Raw genomic sequence first — 22,545 nt, 5'->3', positions numbered from 1 at the left:
CGCTTATCACCTGTCCAATACTATCCCTACAGCGACGCCTGGTGGTGGAGCATCATGCTGGAGGAGCTTTGCTCTATGTGAAAAAAATCTCTTGTTAGAACATGGAGACAGTCAGCAAGCTGTTGTTGATGGATGATGTATATATTTGTATTTAGTCATTTGTGTGGTATCTGTATGGAGCAGGCTGAGGAGCCGAGTCCACTTCACACACGACGGGTGTTAGCCATCTGTGACAGCTGATAAACACTGGCAACAGCCACAATCAGCGTTAACGCTGAGTGCAATTGTTAGCATGATGAATGCCATTGTCCATTCTGATCAATGTTTGGGGCCACAGGACAGCCCCCTGCAATGCCATCAAGGGGGGCCGTTCCATTGCCATGACAACCTGGGGCCTTCTGAATCATTACCTAGGCTGCCTGTCAGAATGGAATATAATGCAATACTGTGGTATTGCCTTATACTGTATGAGCGATCAAACTATCTCAAGTTCATATCCCCAATGGAAACTTGGCCCCCTGTCCACGGAAAGCGCCAGCCCTGTGTCCACGAACGGAGAATCATCGCGACACTCCGCTCGCGGCCGTCAATTCACAGCCGCAAAAAGGTAATAAAAGTTTAAACTTCTCCCCCTTTTCCTATTTGTCTCATCAAAAAATAAAAACAAAAAAAAAACAAGAAAACGAAAAATTTTGGCGTCCGCTAAAGTCCAGATTATTAACATATTTATTATAGTATTAAAAAAGCTACAGGGCACGAAGAATGAAGCCCCGACAACCCGAAAAACAAAAAATGAGAAAGAGTTTAAAAAGGTATTTTTTTAAAACCGTACAAATTTGGTATCGCTGTAATCGTACGAATCCGTAGAATAAAGCGAACGCAGCAGATTCACCGCAGCAGGAACGTCGTAACAGCAAACGCCGCCAAGAACCGCGCAGTTGAAGAGAAAATGAGAAAGCGAAAAAGGGGCCGCAGCGGGAAGGGGTTAATGACAAGTATGGCTGGAGCTGCCCTTTAAGCTGTTGGACAGGGGCACAGATAGAGGGGCCGTCAGAACCGTAAATGTGAGGTCCCCACTATACAGGCAGCCGATGCAGCAGTGCCGGACGGCGCGCCCGCTTCACTTGTAGCGATATCACGCAGCCGGATACAAAGTAACACCAAGATTAGGAATAGAAACAAAAACCCCTTCGATGCTGCAAAAACGACAGAAGCACAAAAGCTTCGTAAGGAGCGCGCCTCGCAAAATCGCTTAGGCAGTCGTTTCGTATGGCCATTTCGATCCATCTTCCTGATTGATCACTGTGTAATTGGCCATTATTGAGCCTAATTTAACCCTATAAGCCCCCCCCATCCTCACGCCGTCTATCGCCGGTGACATCCCACAAAGAACTTACTCATGCAAATCCCGACCCCGTCCGACCTTTTTGCGATCTTCGTGTTTAATTATACAAATGATTTTTGATAAATAAGATTACCTCTCCTCCCATATGTTTATTCACTTCCTTGATGAAGGCCAAATTTAATTTTCATGCAGATTCGGTGGAAATCTGCTTAATAAGTGCTGAGTGTTATTTAGTCCGCAAATTGCCGGCTTTCCATTGGTAGGTTAATGCGACAATTCTAATGATTGAATATCTAATAAACTCATTCTGGGGTCTCCGGGTCACCGACGAGCGGCCCGTGTGCTACAATGCTGCGCAGGAGTCCCTTCTATGGGGTGCAGATGCAGCAGAGCTGAGTGCGTCATGTGATATCACACTGCGGTTTTCTATGGGACTACAAGAAAGTGTGAGGCTGTATTCGCACGGGTGAGCGCGGTATCAGTCCGAATAGCTTGGACCAATGGCGCACTGGTGAACATGCGGTGTGGTCTGCAAGAAATAATACATCATATTGTGATGATTGCGCGATTTTCACACGTGTTTTTTTTACGCTCGTGAAAAAAAATCACAGGTGTCAATAGTGTCCGTGTTAATAATCGCGCTGCGCTCGCATGCAAATCGTAGGGCTTGCAAGCATGATCTATGGGCGATTCTTTGTGAGGAGTTCTGTCTGATTGCAATATGGATGGGATTCGTGCGCTAAAACGGCCCATTATTTTTTATGGGATTCTTCATAAAATCGTATCGTGCTCGCATACCATGCGATTAGCATGCGCATTTACACGGGCGAGAACGACACGGGTCCAAGACATGAAATGTTGTTTCAATAGACAGAGTTTTACAATCGCATCGCATGAAGCTCCCGCGTCCGCGCCACTGCGATGCGATCGCCCATAGAGAATATTGGGCAACTTGTCTGCAAGATCGCACAAGAATGGAAGACGCCTCGGTTTTTCCGTCTCGTAGCCCGTGTCAATTAACCTGTGGTAAACAATGAGTTAATACATTGCGCGGCCTCTGTGCCTTTTGCGTGCGACAAACCTGCGGTTTTCTTGCCTTTACTTACCATTGACAGTATTGGGCGCACAACGCACTTGCCTAAAGAACAGCGTGCCTGCAAGCGCAATGCTCTCCGAGTTTCTCAGACAAGACCGCAGCAATACAGAATAATAGTTCACAGAGTAACTGCAAAGAGCTGGAATTCTGCACTGATGTAGTAGAGCTGAGTTTGTCACGCTTCTGAGTATCAGGACTGTTCTGTACGTTACATCAGATTTGTATTAAGTCCTGTGTTACAGCGCCCCCTCCAGTCCCCATAGAACGTGGCTCAGGACTGGAGAGGGGCGTGATATTCCCTGGCCCTCTCCCTCTGGGCTCGTGTCCCCCAGATCCAACAGTTAACATAGCCCCTCCTCTGTCTTCCAAGATGGCAGCGACTCTTGTCACTACCTAGTGTACACTGTGCATCATAGTCTCCAGCAATTCACACTGCTCTGACCGCCCACATGAGCAGCATGGACCAATCAGTGCCCTAGACCACCGGTGCACCGCCAGAGCTCAGGGTGCACCCTCGGGTGCAGTGCCCATTTTGAAAGAACAAAAAGGAGTCACAGGAACTCGTAGAACCGGAGCAAAACAGCACAAAGAAAGGGTTCTCAATAATATTACTCCCTGGTCCAAATTTTGTCCAGGAGCCATATGGTGTGATGTCACCATGAGCTAAATGATCCACCCAGCCCAGCTAAACTGTGTTGTCCATGACATCATATTCTATGCAAATTAGCTCTCCTCCCGAAGGAAGAAAACTGTCTCCTTTATGCCACCTGTAGTTGGTAGTCCTATAAACCCGCACCCAAGCCTTGAAACATGACGAGGGATTTTAGCCAAGCTAGTTTCCTCCAGAAGGAAGAGAAGCCCATCTGTAGACATCTGTTTCGGGGCTCTTACCGTACGTCAGTACAGAGCGGGGCACTGTTTGGCTGGGTGAGAAGCTTTTGGTCAAGGGAGTAATGGCCGTCCACATTACATATAGGTTGGTGAAGGGGCGGACTGAGATAGAGGTGGGGGTTTCCCCGTATTCCTTGCCTTGGTTACAGCCGACTTGGACGGTGTTGGTGGCACTAATGGTAGACTCAAGTCTGTCTGTTCATAGGACTGTACCAGCAAGGGGCTTTATCCTCCATGATAGGTGGGAAGGATATCAGTCCCTCATGGCTGGGCACTGAAATCGGAGTTGTTTCCTTATGATAGCTTCTCGATAGGGGCACCTACTGGGATGGTTGAGAGAGACTTGTGTAGCCGGCCACATGGTTGCTCATGCTTATTAACAGAACAATAACACTCAGGCTGACTGGCCATTACAAACCTTTACAGTGTCCAGTTCTGGGCACCCCCATTTAAAAAAGACCTGGACAAACTAGAGCAAGTTCAGAGAAGAGTTACCAAGATGGTGAGCGATCTGCAAATCATGTCCTATGAGGAACGGTTAAAGGATCTGGGAATGTTTAGCAGAAGAGAAGGCTGAGAGGAGACTTAATAGAGGTCTACAAATATCTGAAGGGCTGTCACAGTGCAGAGGGATCAGCCCTATTCTCATCTGTACAAGGAAAGACTAGAAACAATGGGATGAAACTGAAAGGGAGGAGACACAAATTAGATATTAGACAGTGAGGGGGATCAATGAGTGGAACAGGTTACCACGGGAGGTGGGGAGTCCTCCTTCAATGGAAGTGTTCAAACAAAGGCTGGACAAATATCTGTCTGGGATGATTTAGTGATCCTGCACTGAGCAGGGGGTTGGATCCGATGACCCCAGAGGACCAGATGACCCTGGAGGTCCCTTCCAGCTCTACAATTTTATGAACTGGGAAAGTATAACAGTTATCTCTAGAGTGTCCCATATCTGGGGTATAACAAGATAAGTCTCTTATAAGGCCCTATAACCATGGTCTACAACAAATGTCTCTGAGGCCTTAATGAACATTAATGTAAACAGGAGGCCTATTGGGTCCCGTTACACAAGTCTGTGGGGATAAATGGTCCAAGAATGTGTCTGGCACCTATTAGACAGAGTGGGAATCAGAGTGAAGATAATGCCTATAGGGCTAACTGGTTCAGAACTCTTGAACTTATGCCCATAGGGTGTAGTAAAGGACTTTACGCAGAAGCCATCTCACACACAACCTGCCAAGTCCTTAACTTACTCCTTCTGGTCAGACGTTGCAGGGTGAACTCCTCCTAGACCCGAACCCTCCTCCCCGGTGGTCCGGTAATAATGGCAAATCATCATAAAGAGCAAATAGGTAAAACAACAAACACAGCAACCCCCTTACATTGGTTTAGGATTGACTGATGATCCAATGACCACAGAGATCTCTGCTGGTGGCTTTCATCCTTGACTGCATACAAAACACATGAGCTTGACCAGCTGAGTGCGTACGTGGTGTCACCGAGGTACCATCGCTGTTGGCTCAACGATCATTCGGCCGACAACTACCTAATTTGTTGGATAGATTTTCTTCTTGCAGAGACGTCAGCTGATGGAGAAAGAGTTACAGGCAATGATTCTTGGGAAATGTATGCAAATTAGCTCTCCTACAGAAATGGTTTCTCCCATGCAATCCATTTTAGACCCCCCCCAGCCCCCCCCATCTTGAGCCATGTAGGTTTTGGTGGACAAAGACCTGTGACTACCTAAGATGTACATTGCCAGCCCGGCCCGCCATGTGATGACATTCCTCTTCCTCTTGGTTACAGGTGTGGGCTGTGAACTCTGCAGGACGGACGTCCAGCTCCTGGGCTCATTGTAGGACCGGCCCTGCTGCCCCAGAAGGTGTACCGGCTCCGGCTTTTCACAAAGTGTCTTCCACATTCGTGACTGCCAATATAACCCCTCCGACTAAGCCGAATGGTGTCGTCATCCTCTACAGGCTGTTCTCCAGAAATGACAACGGAGAGGACAGTGTGGTGAGCCGCCATGATTTATCCTGCCTTGTATTCACATGCAAGAACGCCATCATACATCATACATGTAGCGAACATAGCGGTCCATGCTGATTCATTCTCTTCCTTCTACCAGGGTACGTCTCAATGATGAACCTGCTATAGGCTTAGAGACCCCTCCCCCCTCCTGACACATCTGTCTTAGTGAATACTTGTATCCCCCATGAAGAAATAAGGCTCCGCCTCTTTTCTTGCAATCCCTGTTTTTCCTCCTAGAAATATATGAATAAATTGACAACTGTTCCCCTTGTCAAAGGGGTGTGTCCGACATGGTCAGTACCGATTGGACAAAGTCAAAATGTATAGGGACACGCCCCAACTGGTAACACCCACGTGTCAATTTATTCATAAATTTTCACTAAGAATAACAGAGGAACGGCACAACACAGGGCTAGAAGGGAAAGTGATCCAGAATTGTTATCTTGGGGGAAATACGATTATTCTAAAAAGCAGCCAGGAGAGCCGGCGGCACCTCTGAAGCCCTTTTTGGGGGTTTTCATAACTTTTTTTTACTTTTCTGTCCACCGGGCCGTATGAGGGCTTGTTTTTTGTGTGGCGAGCCGTAGTTTTCATTGGCACAGTTTTTGGGTCCATATAATGTATTGTACAACTTTCATACATTTTTTGGGAGGGCAGAGAGAGAAAACATCAGATCTGCTATTGTTTTTTGTGTGCTTTTTAGAGTGTAAGTCATACCGCATAAATGAGATGATACGTGTTTTCTGCGGGTCGATGCGATTACGACAATACCAAAATTATATATTTTTTAGGTTTTTCCACTTTTACACAATAAAAGCCCTTTAAAAAAAACAACTAAATATTTTTTTTCATCCCACGCCTTTTTTATTTTTACAGGGGCGGAGCTCTGAGGGCTTCTGTTGTATGATAAGCTGTACGTTTTATTAGTACCATTTTGAGGTTTATTTGGCTTTTCTGATCACTTTTATTGCATTTTGGCTCAGTTTTTTTAGATTTTCTTTTTGTACAGCGTTTGCCATGCAGGATAAAAGTGGGTTCAGTTTATCTTATCGGTTTTTTACTGGGGAGATACCAAACAGGGTTTTTTTTTTGTTTTGTTTTTTAAAGTGCGCAAAAGTTTTTTTTATTGCTGTTTTTGCAAGTAACATGCGCACATAAAAACGCCCGTCTGACTGAGCCCTAAGGGCGAGCACCCACTGGCGATTGCGTTTTCCGTGATTTTTCCGCGCGTTTTTCGCGGCGTTTTCGCGGCTTTTCCGTTAATTTCCATTGAGAAAAATAAGGACACATATGCAACTGACATGTTCCTATGTTAAAAACGCAAACGCAACGCAAAAAAAACGCCAGTGGACAGGAACACATGTTATCTCTATGCCTGTGCAGGAAAAACGCAAAACGCAAAATGCAGGTAAAAAAACGCCAGTGGGTGCTCGCCCTAAAAAGGGTTTTTGTGGGGAAAAATTTACATTTTTTTAAACTGCATTATTTGAAAACTAAACTTTATTGTACCTTTTTAGCTCTTTTCTTTAGTCCCCAAAAGGGGCTTGAAGATGTGATAGTTTGATCTCTAGAACAGTATACTGCACTACTTATGTACTGCATTCTACTTAGGGCTCTTTCACACAAGCGTATATCGGCCGCCTTTTTCACAGCCGTCTGATGTATGCTACCATCTGATGCATTGGATTCCAGCACACGGCCGGGCCAATATAGCGCCGGGGACTTTCACACCGGGCCGAAAAGATGGTCCTGGAACTATCTTTTAGGCCGGAACATGTCAGCCACTGCATGGGCTTCTATGGAAACCAATGACAGCGGCCGGAGAAGGGAGGTGGGAGGGAGTTTAGCAGCATGACCGCTAAACTCCCTCCCTCTTTTCTGTTCCTCTCACCTCCCCTCCAGCTGTTTGCAATGGGAGGGGGCAGAATAGCTCCACCCCCTTGCATTGCTACGGTCGGTGCAAACAAGGGGCGGGTGCTTAGCTCCGCTCCTGTCCCACCCAGAGGGAAGGAGAGCCGGAGAGGGAGAGGGAAGGGAAGGCAACGGCATTACGGCCTCGGCGTATATGCTTCGCGGCCCGAGCCATCTGAACAAGCGCATAACATTAGATTTGTGCGCCTGTTCATGTGTTTTTACAGCGCTTTCGAACGCACATAAAACCGCCCACGGCCGTGTGAAGGCGCTCTCACCCTGAGACAGCTGCTTATTGGACTCTCTGGGAGGCGGAGTCTAACGGGCAGAGTTACATGGCAGACATAGTAACACAGTATGTAAGGCTGAGGGGGGACAATGTCCATCTAGTTCAGCTTTGTCACGCTTCTAGCTGCCCCGGGACCCCATTGGTACCTTCTGATCTCACCGCAGGATACTGCTGGGTGCCACCAAGATCCCCCTCCGCAGGTCATCTGCTAACATGCTGCAATTGCTATTGAGTGTGGCATGTAAGGAGTTAAACCGCCGGGATCGAGGTTTCTCTGCCCCTGCCAGTTAGCGCAGGAGCCGGGCCGTCAGTATTCAGCCAAGTCACTTGTCTTATAACAATTTCTGTGCGGGTTTAAAGCCCATCAGTGAGGTCAGTAAGAGACGCGTTGGCCGTCACTAAGGGGTTAAAGGATTATCTGCATGTATAAATGGTCATTTGACAGCAGATGACTTGATCATCGTACGCCGATTGGCTCGTTCCAGTGATGAATCGCTCCGTGTAACAGAACCCTACAGTAAGTTGCGCCCTTGTTGTATTCTGACGCTCCTCTAGACAGGAAGTGCGAGAAGTTGTGACAAATTTTAGATGAGCGCCGGACTCAGTGCATCTACCACCGAAAACTGGCATTAAGGCAACAGTAAATCTGCCCAATATTTGTCAAAATGTCAAAAAAAGTTTTATTAGGAATCGTGTTACATTATTATTGTTAGAAATGCAGGTAAAAGTCACAGGTGACACAAAGGTGCCGAAACCGGAGGAGACGGACCGACCCCATCACTGCAACACAGGAAAGGGTTACGTCACCATTCAGCTTGCCTGCCTCATCGTTGGCCCATTATAGTCCTCGGCCAACCATAGACTATAGTGGAATGAAGCAGCCCTGATGGCCCCTTTATCAGACCCCCATATAGTAGCGCGTGGGACCTTCAGAACCGCAACAATTCATCATGGCGTAGATTCCACTAGGTGATGAAATTCATCTGTTTTGCGCTCTTTTGCCCACTGGAGTCTTTCTGGTTCTCTTAGACACAATTGCGCTGTAACTGGCCTTTGCTGTTATACCATCCGTGCGGAGGAACGGCGAGTTGTGCGTTCAGACACGTTAGTTAGAGCTCCAGCGTTGTATTCAGCTGACTGTGCAGCCTGTTGGTCAGAACGATTCCTGACATCCTCCTCCGACCCCTTTCAGTGATGAGTTGTTTCCGTCCACAGGATCCCCTTCCGCTGGATATTTTCCTCAATTGCGGCATTCTCTGTATACTCTCCACACCGTTACATGATAAAACCCCCCGCGGTTGGCAGTGAGACCCTGGCTAGTCCAGCACCGATGACCGGCCTCGTTGGAAGTCGCTCCGATGGCCGGATCTTCCATCTAATGTGGATTCACACTGAAACTGATCCACAGAAAACTTGTCATGGGATTTTATGCCGCACTCTGGGATCACGGGGAGAATTACCTTAGAGGGAGGCGCAAATTATGAGTGGGTCGAGGGCTCTAATAAAGGATCCTGGAGCTCTAATAAAGGACTGGGGGCTCTAATAAAGGACCAGAGGCTGTAATACTGGAGCCAGGGGGTTCTAATAAAGAACCAGGAACTTCAATAAAGGTTTGGGGGCTCTAATAAAGGGCCAAGGTCTGGGATTAAGGGACAGGGGCTCTAATAAAGGGCCAAGGTCTGGGATAAAGGGACAGGGGCTCTAATAAAGGGCCAAGGTCTGGGATAAAGGGACAGGGGCTCTAATAAAGAGCCAAGGTCTGGGATAAAGGGACAGGGGCTCTAATAAAGGGGCCAGTTAGTCTATAAAGGCCAATTAGATAGGCACTGTGATAGGCAGAAATCACAGAGCTCTATTTATTGGAAACTGATGGCCTACTGTATAGCGGTGAGATGCCATCGGCGCCCCCTTCAGTTTTCTGTTCTTCCTGATACTTAATACTTATATTTTCCCTCTCATAGGTGTCTGAAGGAACTTCCATCCAACAGACCCTTCATGGACTGCAGCCCTTCACCAACTACTCCCTCGGCGTTGAGGCTTGCACGTGTCTGTCGTGCTGCAGTAAAGGTGCAGTCGCTCAGCTTACGACTCTCTCAGCTTCACCTTCCCACCAGCGACCTCCACATGTAACACACAAAACTTCAAGGGCAGTGTCACTGCGGTGGAGCGCGCCGGGGTCACCCAATGGCATTATTCAGCGGTAAGTGCCGGATTCCGGTGACATTTAGAAATATCTTATAATTAATTAACTAAATGTCATATTTCAGTCAATCGTGTGATATATTAGGCGGCTGGCGGGGGGCTTTAATCATATCACGCTGTTCGTCTTTGGGATCTGTGGAGGCGTCTATACCTTCTTAAGACAGGGTGAACCAAGAACATTTTCATCAAAGTCGTATCTTCAGGAGACGATAACCTTGGGATGATGTGGAAACGACCTGGAATACGGAACGAAGGAAGATTTCATAAGACGTAAAGCTACAACGTATCCGACGCATCGCTATAATAATATTGATATCGACTTAAAGACCCGTTCAGCTCCTTCAGTCTTCATGCACACGGTCGTATCCGAGCTCTGTTACAAGCTCCGGAGACGTAATAGAGTATATAGGGCTCTCCGGTACTGCTGTATACTCCTGTTTGCATGTAGTTCTGCGGAATGATCCCATGAAGCATTACAGAGGTGTTCACTCTTTGTAGCGTTGCATCTAGGGGGGACAAGCTCTGGAAACAGTTATGTATGGAGGCGCAATATGGCGGCACCCAGAGTCCCTCTGATTCATCTGAATGAAGTCTCAGACATGCTGAAAGCCAACATACCAGATCTTTGTTTTTCCCCAACATCTGCCGAAGTTGGGACACAGCCATACACATTAGACCCCATGCATACCTCCTTATAGGCTTTCTCTTGGAGTCTCAAAATCCCCAAAACAGAACTGCTAGACTGGGCTTGGATGGAACCTTATTGAATTCTGGTGAAATGGAGACCAATAGATCTCACTTTTTGTACGTTTCTGTTCATTTCAACACGTTACTTTTTCTGGTACAAAATGCCGGAAATGAATAGAAACATGCCAAAACAGTCTGTTGGTCTCCATTTCCGCAGTTTTCGATAATGGCTGAGATAGCTTCTGTCAGGATTTTTTAATGTTCCTAAATAGTAGTGAGGGAGACGTTCGGTTTGGCCGGCTCACCAAACTATTGCGAACAGTTTGCTTTGGTCTGCATTAATTTGAACTGAGACAGAAGTTCACCAGAACCACTAAAACTGGTGGATAACACGGTCTAAGAGCCATAAAGTGTGTTATACGTGGCTTTTCTGGCTCTTAGACCGTGTTATACACCAGTGGTCAGGAGTAGTGTTGAGCAAACCAAACCACTATAACCCTGTTTCGGGTCAAACTTTGCTAAAAGCTTGGTTCAAGTTTATGCCAAACTGAACTTTTAGATGAGTTTGACGCAAAACAAGGTTCTACTAGTTTGGATTGCTCAACACTATTCCTAAGGCTTCCCATACACATTAGTTGAATATTGGCTGAATCAGAAAGGCCAGCTGACCATCAAGGAGTCCATTCTGACCTCGTTATTGGCTCCATCTAGGGGTCCTGTCCAAGGATGCCATGTCTGGATCTTAAACAGACACCTCAACGGGATCCCCGGATGGGCCAATAATGAGGTCTGAATGGGGCCTTAGTTGGTCAGCCGGTCCTGCTGTCTCAGCCAATATTCATGTCATGTATATGGGCAACTCAAGAAACATCAAAAAAACAAAAAAAAATGGTCTACACCAGCTGGCACTGGAGCGGAGGCTCTGGATGTCCCTTGCTAGACAGTAGGACTGAGTGGTCCTGTTAGGATATTGATTCTAGTTCATGGTACGATCTTATATGTCTCACGTCTATGGTAACATTTCCATTTAAAAGCAAATGAACAAGAAGATCAATCTGCAATATCCATTGGGTCACCAAAAATACCTTCAATAGTTTTTTTTTCATTTTTGCTGGTAGGTATGAAGTCCACATGCAGGTGACCTGCCCTCCTCCATCGGACCGAACTGTTGGAGCATCTTGTACTGAAGGAGCCTCAGAGATAACATATTCAGGAATGGAGGAATCATGCAACATTACAGACCTGCAGCCATTCACCACATACAGCCTGAGGGTGACCTGCTACAACTCCCAAGGAAGCACCAGCTCCGACTGGGTCCAGTGCACAACCTTAAAAGAAAGTACGTCAAGAGTGTAAGAATGTGCAGAGCCCAATGTGTGACTGATGGGCCAGAGAGTGAGAGGCACTCCCTGCACTGTGGATGAGGAACGATACAGAGTGAGAGGCACTCCCTGCACCTTGGATGATGGGTGACAGAGTGAGAGGCACTCCCTGCACCTTGGATGATAGGTGACAGAGTGAGAGGCACTCCCTGCACTATGGATGATGGGTGACAGAGTGAGAGGCACTCCCTGCACTATGGATGATGGGTGACAGAGTGAGAGGCACTCCCTGCACTGTGGATGAGGAACAATACAGAGTGAGAGGCACTCCCTGCACCTTGGATGATGGGTGACAGAGTGAGAGGCACTCCCTGCAATATGGATGATGGGTGACAGAGTGAGAGGCACTCCCTGCACTATGGATGATGAGCGATAGAGTGAGAGGCACTCCCTGCACTGTAGATGATGGCCAACTGAGTAAGAGGCACTCCCTGCACTTTGGATGATGGCTGACAGAGTGAGAGGCACTCCCTGCACTGTAGATGATGGCCGACTGGGTAAGAGGCACTCCCTCCACTGTGTATGAGGAGCGGTAAAGAATAAGAGGCACTCCCTGCACTATGGATGATGAGCGATAGAGTGAGAGGCACTCCCTGCACTATGGATGATGGCCGACTGAGTAAGAGGCACTCCCTGCACTTTGGATGATGGCTGACAGAGTGAGAGGCACTCTGCACTGTTGATGAGGAGCGGTACAGAGTGAGAGGCACTCCCTGCACTGTGGGTGATGGGTGACAGAGTGAGAGGCACTCCCTGCACTGTGGGTGATGGGTGACAGAGTGAGAGGCACTCCCTGCACTGTTGATGAGGAGCGGTACAAAGTGAGAGGCACTCCCTGCACTGTGGGTGATGAGCAATAGAGTGAGAGGCACTCCCTGCGCTGTGGATGAGGAGCGATACAGCTGTGTTTGTTTGTTATTAGTTATGTTGTGATACCCATATACTTACCTCCTCCTGAAGTTCTGAGCGCCGCTGCTTCTTTGCTTGGTGCTGCTGCGGTGGAAGTGTGTGTGCCTGGATGCCTCCTCCCCTCTCTTCTCCTCCTGCGGAACCAAGGAGGAGAGGTCAGGGAAGGAGGATCCCAGGTCTACGCTATGCCATCAAGTTGTGCACCCGTAACAGTGCCGCTGAGTAATTGCTAGCCGGGAAGCCGCAGCACTCTAACTGGTAATCACTTAAATGGTGATCAGAAGTAGGTGCGCATTTTTCTCATTATTAAAAAGAGTTCTGGTGGTTTAGAGTGGTGAATGGGTTAATAGTAAATTTAGGTTGCTCTTGACCATCCCATCCTTCCAGGGCCCCTTAGGACAGGGGGTCCCGAACAGCTGCTCGCTTTGCCAGTCTGTCTGGATAGTTCGGGACCATCACAGAAAAAAATATAATCCATTTTTAGTCATTTTTTTCCCCTCATTTAAAAATATTTAGAGGCATAAGGAAATTAATGGGTTAATGTAAACTCTCTGGTGGTCTGACAGTGAAGGGGAGAAGTGATAAACGTCTGATTGGTGGAGGTCTCACTGCTGACACCCCACCAATCATAAGAACAGGGGTCCCATGTCCCCTTTACTTATCCTAAGAATGGGGGTCTCGTGTTCCCTCTCCTTTTCACTGCACCCACCACAATGAGGGCGGAACCACGCATGCTGACCTGCCCCCCTATTTAAGCTCCTCCTCAATGTGGATGTGCATTGAAAAGGAGAAGGGACACAGGGCGCTCATTCTTGGGATCAATGGGGGATCTAACAGTGAGACCCCACTAATCAGACCTTTATCACCTGTCCTTTGGATAAGTAACAAAGCTTAATTGTGGGAATACCCCTTTAAGTCTCTATTCCCTGGTGGTCTCGGGCAGTGCTGTGGTCAGACATAACTCTCTAGTGTCTGCCTTCGGTTAGATGGTACCCTATGTGGAATTTATTTTGGTGCTTATATGAAAATGCCAATATATATTGCACTGTGTTTGCCTGTGCTCAAAGCAGCAAGAGAGCAGTAAACCCATGCCAGAACAGCTTAGAGAATAGATACAGCACCAGAACCAAGCTCAATACATAATAACTAGAGATGAGCGAGCACCCAAATGCTCGGGTCTGCGTCATTCGAGTCGAGCTTTTCGTAAAATTCGAGAGCTCTACTCAAATAACGAACCCCATTTACTACAATGGGAGACTCGAGCATTTTTGTATGTGGGACGCCGGGTGACGAGCTTTTTTTTTTCTTCTTGGTTCTCTCTCTCTCACTCCCAGCCAGCCAGCCAAAACATTTGCCATTGACGAGCGCGCTGCAGCGGGGAGGGGCCACAACAGACCGTCAAAGCGGGGAGGAGCCAAAAACTGGGGCGGGGTCAAACACGGTGTTATGCTCATTCGAGTAACGAGCACCATCGAGTACGCTAATACTCGAACGAGCATCAAGCTGGGCAGAGTATGTTCGCTCAACTCTAATAATTTCACCACAAATAAATCTCAGTACATAATACAGCATCAGAACAGCTCAGAGAATAAATACAGCATCACAAGCAAGCTCATAAATACAGAACCTATCTCATAACATAAATACAGCACCAGAATCAAGCTCATAATGTAATTAAGTAACAAACCAAGCTCAGTACATAGATACGATACCAGCAGCAGAAACTCATAATATACATACAGCACCAGAACTAATTTCAGTGCATAAATACAGCACCAGATTCAGTACAAACAGTACCAAAATCAAGCTCATAACATAAAAATTGCACCAGAACTAAGATTATACTATAAATAAAGCACCAGAACCAACCCCAATTCATAAATACAGCACCATAACCAACCTCAGTACATAGAAAAAACATCAGAACCAAGCTCAGCAAATAAATACAGCACCAAGATCAAACTCATAACTAGAGATGAGCGAGCACCCAAATGCTCGGGTCCGCGTTATGCGAGTCAAGCTTTTCCTAAAATTTGAGAGATTTACTCGAGTAACGAACCCCATTGACTACAATGGGAAACTCGAGCATTTTTCTATGTGGGACGCCGGGTGCCGAGCTTTTTTTTTTCTTTCTTGGTTCGTGTGTTCTCTCTCTCTCTCTCTCTCTCTCCCAATGCCTGCCTGCCAGCCAAAAAATTTGCCATTGATGCGCGCTGCGGGGAGGGGCCAAAACAGGTACGTCACAGCGGCAAGGAGCCAAAAACTGGGGCGGGGTCGAACACGGCGAGTAACGAGCACCATCGAGTACACTAATACTCGAACGAGCATTAAGCTCGGCAGAGTACGTTCGCTCAGCTCTACTCATAACATAATTCCTGCATAAACCAAGTATCAGGACTCAAACCCAGGACATCCTGCTCTCAAAGTCAGTAGCTCTCCCTGCGGAGCCACCCAGCCATCTGAACCATTCCCCTGCTGAGCTTAGCCATGATCCTCTACTCCTAGTTTGGTTCCCCGCCCTGCTTCTAATTAGGACATCCTATAAAAGCCTGGCCCTTCCCCAGCTCCTTGCAAGATTATTGTGCTCCACAGCCTTGATCAAGCTTCACTCCTGCCTACTCCTCTACTACTACTACTACTACTAAAGACCTACTGATATTAACCTCTGGCTTCTTTCCTGACAGCGATACCCGCCTCTTCCATTTGTATCGCAGCACAAGACCTCCAGTCATCGACTCCTGGCTTTCCTTGACCATTCTCTAGACTTGTGGCTACCACACCTATGGCTCTAATCCAGTGCCTGAATGCTACACCAAGCTCAGTACATAGATATGATACGAGAATCTACCCCAGCACATAAATACAGCATCGAAACCAAACTCATAAATACAACACCAGAAACAAGCTCATAACATAAATATACACCAGAACCAAGCTCAGTAAATAGATACAGTTCCAGAATCAACACCAGTACATAACTAGAGCATTTGAACCAAGCTCATAACAAATACTGCACCAGAACTAATCTCAGTGTGTTTATACAGCACCAGAAACAAGCTGAGTACATACAGTACTAGAATCAAGCTCATAACATAAGTACAGCACTAGAACCACACTCAATTCATACCTACAGCACCAGAGTTTAGCTCATAACATAAATACAGTACCTGAAAAAAGTTCAATAAATTAAAACAGGCCCAGAACTAAGCTCAGTATGTAAATACAGCACCAGAACCAATATCGTAACATAAAGCAAGCACCAGAACAAATAATAGAATCTAAATACAGTACCAGAACCAACCTCAGTACATAGATACAGCACCAGAACAGCTCAGTGAATAAATATTGTCCAATAACAACAAGCTTTATGAATGACTATATTAAAAACAATAAGGGCGAGCACCCACTGGCGTTTGCGTTCTCCGCGGGAAAAAAACGCAGCGTTTTCGCCGCGTTTCTCGCGTTTTTCCGCGCGTTTTTCGCGGCGTTTTTCGCGGCGTTTTCGCGGCGTTTTCCGTTAATTTCCATTGACATTCATGGGTGCATTAGGAGAAAAATAGGGACACATATGCAACTGACAGTTCCTATGTTAAAAACGCAAACGCAACGCAAAAAAAACGCCAGTGGACAGGAACACATGTTATCTCTATGCCTGTGCAGGAAAAACGCAAAACGCAAAACGCAGGTAAAAAAACGCCAGTGGGTGCTCGCCCTAAGACTGAACTGACAGACACACAAAATCACTTTCACCGATCCTGTGGAAGGACAGATAATCTAGAAAATGCAGTACGGACTGATTCTGGAAAAAGCGATTGCAATTCATGCAATCCTGCAGTTGTCGCCTAAATGTATGGGTGACGTTCCAAAACCGTCCTCCAGGTACGAGAAAAACGGTTCCTACCAAGTGGAGAACCACAAGAATCTCAATCTATCCTGGAAAATGTTTTTCCTGCACTATTCTCAGAATTCCTCTAGTAGATACATTGTTGCCAGATTAAATTAGAATCCCAGGATTGTTTCTACTGCATTCTAAGCAGCCTAATAGACATGAGGAGCGTTCGCGAGGGTCAATGCGTTTCCGCTACAATAACGCAGCCTCAGCAGAAACCGAAACTTTCTATTCCAAAAGGATATTCTAAATCCTGCTTAACAATAAAGGGGAGATTTCACCCCAATAGTAGAAAATCCTAATCTAGTGTGGGGATTAGGGTAAATCACTGCTGTAGGGTTGGTTCGTATCTCCAATACCTCCTCCCAGATACCACCCAGCCCAGCTCCTCCTCAACAACCAGCCTTGAAGAGATTGTTTTTAATATAGTTATTAGTAGAGGTTGTTTTTAATAAAGAAATAAGAATCATTACAGTGAAAAGTATATTCAAAGGGCAGTTGATTCTTCTGCCACAGTGAAAGTGTTGTCCAATAACGAAACTCATAAGCTAAATACAGCACCAGAACTAAGCTCAGTATGCAAATACAGAACTATAATCAAACTCATAACATAAATTACAGCACAAACCAAGCTCAGTACATAGAAACCATACCAGAATCAACCTCAGTATGTAAATGCAGCACCAGAACCAAGTACATAATATGAATACAATGCCAGAACTAATCTTAGTGTGTGAATACATCACGAGCACTAAGCTCAGTATAAATACAGCACCAGAACCAAGCTCATAATATAAATACAGCACCAGACTCAGTCATAACATGATTACAGCACAAACCAAGCTCCGTACATAGATACAATACCAGAATCAACCCCAGTACATAAATACAGCACCGAATCCAAGCTCATAACATAAATACAGTACGAGTACTAACCACAATGCATACACGAGAACCAACTACAGTATGTAAATACAGTTCCTGAACCAACGTCAGTATATAAATACAGCAGCAGAACCAAGATCATAAACACAATGCCAGAACTAATCTCAGGGTGTGAATACATCACGAGCACTAGGCTCAGTATAAATACAGCAGCAGAACCAAGCTCATAAATACAAAACCAGAACCAAACTCATAACATAAATACAGTTGCAGAACTAAGCATTTGTGTTGTGGGAGCCTTGATGGGCTGACACTGGTGCCTCCGAACATGAGAGAGGAGACAGAGCCAGGAGGAGGATGATTCATGTAGCTTCACAAGACACTCCTACATGGAGGATGCAGCGCATCTGGACAGGCGGACTAGAGCCCCTCTGCCAGCTGGTGACGATTGCCCTGTGCAGCCGCACACACTGTGTAGAGCCTGGGCTCGCCATGTAACTCTGGGTTGCTCCTCGGAGTTTTGCTCTTTTGCTTGTTTGCTTTTTCACATAATTCTCGCTGCTTTTCTCTGTTTTCTTTGTGATGGGAGAGATAAATAGCCGTGTCCTTGGCATGAGCACAAAGTTACTTCCATGAGCTGCGCTGTGAATGACGCTCCTGGTAATGAACCCGCCTGCACATGTATTGATTAATTAGTTGGTAAAAATAAATTATTATTCACAAATTGCTTTTTAGAGGCTTTTTTTTTCTTTTTTTTTTTTTAAACAATCGGGAAGCGAGATAATGGCTGAAAGAAAAGCGATACAAATGAGCGGGTGACACAACTGCATAATTGACTTACTTAGAAGCCCACTTTAAAGAATCATTTAATCAATTTGTAGCGTCCTCTGGACACCGTCATCATAAATACTGAACCTGCCCAGCATCATTTATCTGAGGGAAGAGTGCCAGCCATACTAAGTGCGATAGATAGATAGATAGATAGATAGATAGATAGATAGATAGATAGATAGATAGATAGATAGATAGATAGATAGATAGATAGATAGATAGATAGATAGATAGATAGATAGATAGATAGATAGATAGGAGATAGATAGATATGAGATAGATAGAAAGATAGATAGATAGATAGGAGATAGATAGATAGAGAGATAGATAGATAGATAGGAGATAGATAGATACATAGATATGAGACAGATAGATAGATATAAGATAGATAGATAGATAGATAGATAGATAGATAGATAGATAGATAGATAGATAGATAGGAGATAGATAGATAGATAGATAGATAGATAGATAGATAGATAGATAGATATGAGATAGATAGATAGATAGATAGATAGATAGATAGATAGATAGATAGGAGATAGATAGAGAGATAGATAGATAGATAGATAGGAGATAGATAGATACATAGATATGAGACAGATAGATAGATATAAGATAGATAGATAGATAGATAGATAGATAGATAGATAGATAGATAGATAGATAGATAGATAGATAGATAGATAGGAGATAGATAGATAGATAGATAGATAGATAGATAGATAGATAGATAGATAGATAGGAGATAGATAGATATGGGATAGATAGATAGATAGATAGATAGATAGATAGATAGATAGATAGATAGATAGATAGATAGATAGATAGATAGATAGATATGAGATAGATAGATAGATACGCAGACTCCCATCTGCTGTAGTAACTGGTTTGATTCTTTGGCTATAGCATAGTAGTAATAGTACAGCGCCACCCATAGGTCTGTATACATATGCCAGCTGGCAGTACGGGTCCAATTTCTGTATTGTTCCTTCTTACGTTTTATGCTTCTTCTAGATCCGGTGTACAAAACAAGTTTCCACGCGTCAAGTAACATCACCGCCATATTTCTGGACTGGGGGCTAAGCTTCCAGCTTAACGGGCAGCTGAGAGAGTTTGTCCTGACCGAGCGCGGGCAGCGACTGTACAGCGGGCTGGACTCCAGCGTGCACATCCAGAAGACCACTGATAAAAGTAAGTGCCTGCTGGGTGCCCTTAATGCTGAATTACTTGTAAAGACTAGAGGGCCCAGTGCAGGTCCGTGCCATGTTTAGGTCAGGAGAATGGGGCAAACCTGAGCTGCAGCCCAGCTGCTGAAGTTTCCACTATGGTACATATTGCCTTTAGGGAAAGCCCATATATGGAAGCATTTAAAGGGGCCTGCACGCCTTTGTTGCTTGCTACAATATTACATGTTATATCACTGATTACTTAGAAGGGTCGATTATTCTGATTTAAAATTGGAGTCAGGAAGGAATTTTTTCCCTAAAGTGAGGAAAATTGTCTTCTACCTCATGGGTGGAGTCTGACTTCCTTCACTCTGCAGGATAATAAGCTGTATCAGATGGGTGGAGCTGTACCAGATGGGTGGAGCTGTACTGGATGGGCGGAGTTGTACCAGATGGGTGGAGCTGTACTGGATGGGCGGAGCTGTACTGGATGGACCAAGGTCTATAAAGTCTATAATTACTATTTTAATAAAGTATCCCCAGATAGTTATATTTATATTATATTCTTGTTCTGCAGCCTTTTATTTCCAGGTGACGTGTACGACGGACATAGGGAGTGTGAGCACACCGACCATGAGATACAGCTCCACTGCAGGACTAGGTAATGGGGGGGGGGGGGGTATAGAATGCACGAACACTGTTGTGTAAGAACCTCCTTTATATCTCTTCCAGTTCCTTGTCACTTTATCTGGTCATTGAGCTTTCAGCAGACTTTGCTAATTGTCCACTGATTTATGCAAAGTACCTTATCAAAGAAAAATGCTTATCAGACTCCTTTCCTCTTCCTTCCTCCATCCTAAACTGATCATTTACTTGATAAAACTGCTAAAATTGATTTTAGTAGACAAGATAGATTAATAGCTCACTGGTAGATTAGATTACATGCTTTCCATAGAAGCCTATGGAGAGGAGAGGAAGGAGGAGCAGGAGCTAAATGAAAAAGCAGCAGAGAGATAAACAGGGATGCTGCTGTAGCTAATATTGTTTTACTTCTTATAGCTATTGCAATCACATATACACTGCTCAGTACTGCTTTGTAATGTCCTCCATGCTGCTGCTGATAGTTGTCACGGAGAAAGAAGGTTGACAATACCTATCGATCCCACCTCTGTCCCTGATTACTCATGGATTGACTGTTCTACCGCCAAGCTTGGAGTTGGTAGAATACAGGCTGATTTGTACCCAGCTTCCCCAGGCTTCTGCATGCATGTGAAGCAAAAGTTCAAATCACCACCTGATCTGTTCTAACACACTCCACCACTCTACAATGCCGCACACATAGACACTGCCACCACCAGCTTGTTACAGGTAAACTGGAACCCAGACTTATGAATTATGAACACAATCTTCAGAGTTGTGCTTCATTTTAAAATGGACAAGGGACAGTTCTTATGCTAGGCGTATCTCTAAAGTTCTGACAATTTGCATCTGTGGAGCCCCAAATTATAAAGGGTTCCCTAGAACGCACCTTCTCCCCACCCCCTCTGAGGTCATTTGGAGAGAGGCTAAAAAACCATAATTCCCCATTTCAGTCATATCTCTGCATGAGGTCCTCTGATCGGGAATATAGGCCCATCATATTTCTGGTCATGATCAAACATGTCCTGGAAATTATAACCAGGTGGGGGAATATGCAGTTTGAGGGTTTTCCGGACCTCGAACTTAAATGTGTGTGGGAGCATTTTATTCACCTGGTCCGCCCAATTCTGAAAAGATATTTCATATTGGGTTGGGACCTACACATGATTAAATATCCTTCCTTAACCCCTTTCTGCCACAGGGTGTAACTGTGCGTCCTGGCAGAGGTGTACTTAGCGAAACAGGGCATACAGTAACACCCTGAGGATTGCGCGATATCATAAGAGATCCTGCGCTATTCGGCGGAGGGAGCCAGCTGTCACTGATAGCCAGCCTACCTCTGCAACAGTGGGGGTGCATCGGAGCATTGACCCCCACTCTTAACCTCTTCCCTGCTGTGATCTACATAGATCGCAGCATGTAAAGGGTCCACAGAGGGAGCCCGCTCCCTCTGTGATGTCATTAGACTCTCGCAATATAATCGCGGAGGGCCCGATGGGTTGCCATGGCAACAGGACACCAGCTACAGGCGTCTTGCATTGCCAATGCCTGTGATCACTAATACAAGCGATAAGGCAATGCAGGACTTCTGTCCCGCAATGCTTTATCATAGCGATCATAGGTGTGATTGTACAGGTCTCCTACAGGGACATAAAAAGTGTACATAAAAAAATGTAAAAAAAACTTTAAAAAAAACTTTTTTTGTCCTTTTTCCCACAATAGCATAAACATTTTTTTTATTAAAATCCCACATATTTGGTATCATTGTATTCATAATAACTCGTACAATAAATTGAACTCACTTTTTATTCTGCATGACAAAAAGTGTAAAAAAAAAACTAAAAAACTGAAGCAAAATGCTTATTATTTTCATTTTGTCTCTCTATAAACGCAATAAAAGTGATCAAAAAAGATGTATGTACCAAAATGGTACCAAAAAAAACTACAGCTCATCTCACAAAAAATAAGCCCTCACAGAGCTGTGTCCATGGAAAAATAAAAAAGTTATAGGACTAGGCTGCAGTAATTAAAAAAAAAAAAAAATTTTCAAAAAATGTTTTTTATCACAGAAAAGTGGAAAAACCTAAAAATATATAAGAATTTTGGAATCGTTGTAATCACCCTGACCCGCAGAAAAAATGTATTGTGTCATTTATGCTGCATGATTAACGCTGTAAAAACAATAACAAAAATCTATCGCAGAATTGATGCGTTTTCTCTCGCTGCTATCATAAAAAATTTGATAAAGGTTTTACAATATAGTGTATGTACCCAAAAATGGCACCAATAAAAACTACAGTTCACTAAGTAAAAAACAAGCCCTCATACGGCCGCATCGATGGAAAAATAAAAAGTTATGGCTTTTGAAAATGGAAATAAAAATCCA

General features: G+C 45.0%; 1 protein-coding gene across 1 annotated transcript in view; it reads left to right on the top strand.

The window, feature by feature from the left end:
- Window positions 1-22,545, top strand: part of USH2A (usherin) — a 903,954-nt gene that overhangs the window by 856,141 nt on the left and 25,268 nt on the right. The window contains exons 62-66 of the mRNA XM_066594449.1: window positions 5,142-5,351; window positions 9,528-9,766; window positions 11,574-11,794; window positions 19,369-19,545; window positions 20,098-20,181. Coding sequence (XP_066450546.1) covers window positions 5,142-5,351; window positions 9,528-9,766; window positions 11,574-11,794; window positions 19,369-19,545; window positions 20,098-20,181 — 931 coding nt within the window. The remainder of the gene's footprint in view (window positions 1-5,141; window positions 5,352-9,527; window positions 9,767-11,573; window positions 11,795-19,368; window positions 19,546-20,097; window positions 20,182-22,545) is intronic.

The sequence above is a fragment of the Eleutherodactylus coqui genome, chromosome 3 (assembly GCF_035609145.1).
Source record: "Eleutherodactylus coqui strain aEleCoq1 chromosome 3, aEleCoq1.hap1, whole genome shotgun sequence".
In the NCBI taxonomy this organism is placed as follows: domain Eukaryota; kingdom Metazoa; phylum Chordata; class Amphibia; order Anura; family Eleutherodactylidae; genus Eleutherodactylus; species Eleutherodactylus coqui.
This window is presented reverse-complemented; position numbering and strand designations above follow the sequence as displayed.